The following is a 4,644-nucleotide window of genomic DNA, read 5'->3' on the forward strand; positions in this document are numbered from 1 at the left end:
TGAGAGGGACAGAGAGAGAGAGAGAGAGAGAGAGAGAGAGAGAGAGAGAGAGAGAGAGAGAGACAGACAGACAGACAGACAGACAGACACAGACACACAGACACAGACAGAGAATCTTTAAAATAAAGGTATTGTGCCTGCTCATACATGTGTGCCCGTGCAAAAATTGTGAAATACTTGTAAAAATTAAGTAAAATGCTGTTTGTAACAGGTTTAGCTCAGCATCACTTCACACACAGTAAATTCTTCAGAAGTGTTATCTTCCTCCCTTTTTAATTTCTTTTTTGTGTGGGTGAGCGTGGAAGTGGGAGCCATTGTAAACTCAAGGCCTTAGGTCTTGCAGGTTAGCTCAGTTGTTTAAGAGCCTGCTTGGGCAAACCCAGTCAGGTGCAGGGGACCACGATTCCATCACCAGCTCCCCATGCCTTACGAGATCCACCCTTAAGGCAGCCTGAGCCAGCCAAAAAAAAATTGCTAAACTCAAGGCCTTCACACTAAGCTATATCTCAGCCCTGATGTATTTTTTATTTTATTTATTTGTTTACTTATTTGGCCTAAGGCAGGGTCTCCTATGCAGCTCAGGCTAGCCTTGAGCTTACTTTGTAGCCCAGGCAGGTTTTGAACTCACAACAACCCTCCTGCCTCCACCTCCTAGAGCGCTGGGGTTCCAGTTGTGCTCTTCCCATTGTTATGGCTCTGGCTACCGCTCACACTCACTAAGGGCCGCTGCAGCGGCTGAGGCTCCCGGGACTCCCAGCCCGTCTCTCTCTGAAGCCCACTGCATGTCCATGACCCTTAGAGACGCCACAGCTGGGCCCAGCATCTGAGTCCTGGGAGCTGCTCACGGATGTGTATCTCGGCTCTCTCCTCGGCTCCCTCTGACCTCTCAGTGGCCACTCTCAAGTGTGTTCTTCAGCTCAGAGCCCATACAACACCATGCCACATCTTGCTGTATCTGTTAGTTTGCACAGACTTGAACCTTGACCTCTTGCCTCACGCCCTCTCCGCAGGCCCCTTCTTCCTTGTGAGTGCCCTGTTGATCAATGTCTTGAAGGAGAAACCATTCAACGATGGCCACTTGATCCTGGGCACTTTCATCAAGAGTGACTTTAACGCCCCTTACTACATGGAGAACTACAACAAGTCCTTGAGTGTTGTAGCAGCCACAACTTTTCTAACAGGGATGATTCAGGTAGGATCTGGTAACACTGACAAAGAACTAAAAAAGGGGACCCCTTTCTTTAATTGCTCTTGTCATCCCCGATTTTTTGAGAGCTTGTGGGTTCTGTGGGTAAGCTCTTCTCAGGGATGAAACTTTTCTCTCCTCGTAGATCATACACCACTGACTGAGGAAAAGTTACTGAACTTTCCCATCAGCCCCTTCGCCTCTGAGACAGAGCAGGGCCTCAGGGTATGGAGTTCCACTCCTGACTTTTTATCTTTTTCAAAATAATTTCTGTTCTTTCAACAAGAATAACATTCCTGGGCTGGCCACATAGCTCAGCAGACTAAAGTGCCTGCTTAGGCAGAGCACAGTGGCTCGGGTTCAATTCCCGGCCTGCCATGCTGAGATAGGGATTGAGACTGGGTATGGTGGTGTATGCCTGAAATCCCAGCACTTGGGAGTCTGAAAACAGGAAGATAACTATAAGTCTGATCTATCTAGTGAGCCCCCATAGACCCTGGAGGCCCTATGCTAAGTACAAAAAAAAAAAAAGAATAACATTCCTGTGTTTACAAGTTGTGTTTATGGTTAGTAAGCATTACCATCAGACTAGAATCCTTTTTCTATGGTGACAAGGAACACAATTTCAGAACAATATTATGAATGACATTAAAATCTCAGGGCCGGGGAGATAGCTGAGTAGAATAAGTGCCTGCCTTGCAAGCACAAGGGCCTGAGTTCAATCCCTGGTTCCGCCAAAAATAAAAGACATTTTGGGACCAGGGAGATGGCTCAGTAGAATAAGCGCTTGCCTGGCAAGCACAAGGGCCTGAGTTCAATCCCTGGTTCTGCAAAAAAAAAAAAAAAAAAAAAAAAAAAAAACCCTCAACATTGCTGGCTATGGTGGTCCATACCTATAATTCCAGCACTCTGAGAGGCTGAGGCAGGAGGATCACAGATTTGAGCCCAGCCGGGGTAGTTTAGTGAGTTAGTGAGTTTTTCTCAAGATAAAGAACTAAAATAAAATTTAATTCACAAGGGCTGTGGATGTAGCTCAGTGCAAAGGTCTTGAATTCAGTCTCCTTACTGGAAAAAAAAAAAAAAAAAAATCCCGAAACTTGTTTAGCCAATGTTTTTAATTTCATCTGAGTGTCTGCAGTCTGAAGCTTTATCCACTGAACTCACTTCTTCACCCTTATTTTTCTTCCTTCTCTACTGCCCCGGCCTGTTGTTGGTTTCCACCCATTTCTGTGGTGACTGGTCTCCAGTAGGCCAGGACTTACAGGGAGCCCACAGGGCCGGCCACCACAGTGCTCAGGCGTCAGCCCTGGTACTTCTGAGTGGTACGAACTCCCTAAATTATTTGCCTTCTGTGAACCTCAGTTTCTCCAGGTATAAAGTGGGAATAATATTTGTTCTTGTGAGGATTAAAATGAGACCAAGTATGTCAATGACTCAGTCCAAAGTCTGTCAGATAACGAGCACCAATTAGTTATGATTACTGGGTGCACAGAAATGAATTGAGTACCAGAAAGCATAGCTACAAAGGCTAGGCATGGTGGTACACGCCTGTGGTCCCAGCTATTTGGGAGGCTGAGGTAGGAGGATCTCTTAAGTATAAAAGTTCAAGTCCGGCCCGGACAACATAATGAGACTCCATGTCAACAAACAAAGAGAGGAGAAAGAAAGTAGAATTGAGTACCTAAAAAAGTGCATTTTCTTTTTTTGCGGAACCAGGGATTGAATTCAGGCCCTTGTGCTTGCCAGGGAAGCGCTTATTCTACTGAGCCATCTTCCTGGCCCGTGAAGTACCTAAAGAAATGATAACTGCCAACTCCCCAATTTGTAAACAGGAATGTACAGATGTAAGAGGCTGAGAAAATCTAAGTAAGAAAACTCATAGATATTTACACTGAGATATATCACGGCCAACTTCTTTTTTTTTTTTTTTTTCAGAACTGGGGATTGAACTCAGGCCTTGCGCTTGCCAGGCAGGCGCAGGGCCAACTTCTAAACTAAAGACAACAGTAAGGGGTCGGAGAGATAGCTCAGCAGTCTAAGCGCCTGCCTGGAAAGTGCAAGCACCTGATTTTCATTCCCCGTGCGGGCCCTGCGCCATGCCGTAGCAAGACCCTGTACCAAATAAATACATAAATGATTATTAAAAAATACATAAAGACAACAGAAGATTTTTTTTTTTTTTTTTTTTTTTTTTGCGGAATTTGGGATTGAACTCAGGCCTTTGCACTGGCCAGGCAAGCGCTTATCCTACCGAGCCATCTCCCCGGCCCCAACAGAAGATTCTTGAAAGCAGCAAGAGAAATAATGTTTTACTCACAGGGGATGACAGAAATAGCAGTTTACATCCATGGAGTCCAGAGAAAGGGGCACAATATTCTTTTTTTCCACACTATTTCTAAGATGCCAAAAGGAAAAGCATGCCCGATCTGCTGGGCATCGTGGTGCACAGCTGCAATTCCAGCACCCAGCGAGCTCCAGCGCGCTCATCCTGCATGCGAGTCCAAGCCTCCCCTGGACTGCGTCCTGAGACGCTATCTCAAAAAGACAAAACGAAAACAAGCTGCCAATACAAAATTCCACGCCCAGTGAAAATACCTTTCAGGAGTAAAGGGACAAATCAGGAAACTACTCAGAAAATCAGGAGAATTTTCCTCCAGCATACCTGCTCTAGAAGAACGGATGAAGTATTACTTTTTTTTTTTTTTTTTTTCTTTTGGTCTTTTTGAGACAGGGTCCAGTGAGACTATCTTGCTAGCCTTGAGCTCACATTATAACCAAAGCTGGTCTTCAACTTACAGTGATCCTCCTGCCTCTGTCTACCCAGTGCTGAGATTATAGGCATATGCCACCACACCCAACTAGGACGTTCTTTTTCTTTTTCTTTTCTTTTTCTTTTTCATTTTTGGAAGTTCTTAAATAGTTAAAAAGGAATCTCAGCATTATGGAGGAAAAGAGAACTATGGAAAAAAATTTAAAAATATGGATAAGTATGATAGATTTTCCCTCTCCTATTAAACTTACAAAATTACGTTTGACAACTGAAGGAAAATTATAACCGTATCTGAGAAAATGTTAAACAGTTCTCATGTAAAAGATATAAAGGGAGGGAAAATTTATCTGCCAATTTGTGAACACCAGTAAACTGTGTTCATGACGTATACATAATGTAATTTCTTGGGCATCAGCTAAAAAGCTATACAAACGCTCAAAAAACATTACACATAAACGAGACGTCATAGTGGCCTGTGCCTGTAATCCCAGCCATTCAAGAGGCTGAGGCAGAAGGATCAACAGATTTGAGGCCAACCTGGACAACTGAGCAAGACCCTGTCCTGAAGCAAAAGAAAGTGCTGAGAATAAAACATCTCAGGGGTAGGGCTGGGGAGATGGCTCAGTGGAGTAAGGGCTTCCCTAGCAAGCGCAAGGGCCTGAGTTCAATCCCTAGTTGTACAAAAAAA

General features: G+C 44.4%; 1 protein-coding gene across 4 annotated transcripts in view; it reads left to right on the forward strand.

Annotated features, from left to right (window-relative positions):
- Nucleotides 1-4,644, forward strand: part of Slc26a8 (solute carrier family 26 member 8) — an 84,084-nt gene that overhangs the window by 29,152 nt on the left and 50,288 nt on the right. For all 4 annotated transcript variants that reach the window (XM_023720431.1, XM_023720438.1, XM_023720432.1 and 1 more), the window contains exon 6: nt 1,011-1,192. In XM_023720431.1, coding sequence (XP_023576199.1) covers nt 1,011-1,192 — 182 coding nt within the window. The remainder of the gene's footprint in view (nt 1-1,010; nt 1,193-4,644) is intronic.

Source organism: Octodon degus, unplaced genomic scaffold, assembly GCF_000260255.1.
Source record: "Octodon degus isolate 3935 unplaced genomic scaffold, OctDeg1.0 scaffold00005, whole genome shotgun sequence".
Lineage (NCBI taxonomy): Eukaryota > Metazoa > Chordata > Mammalia > Rodentia > Octodontidae > Octodon > Octodon degus.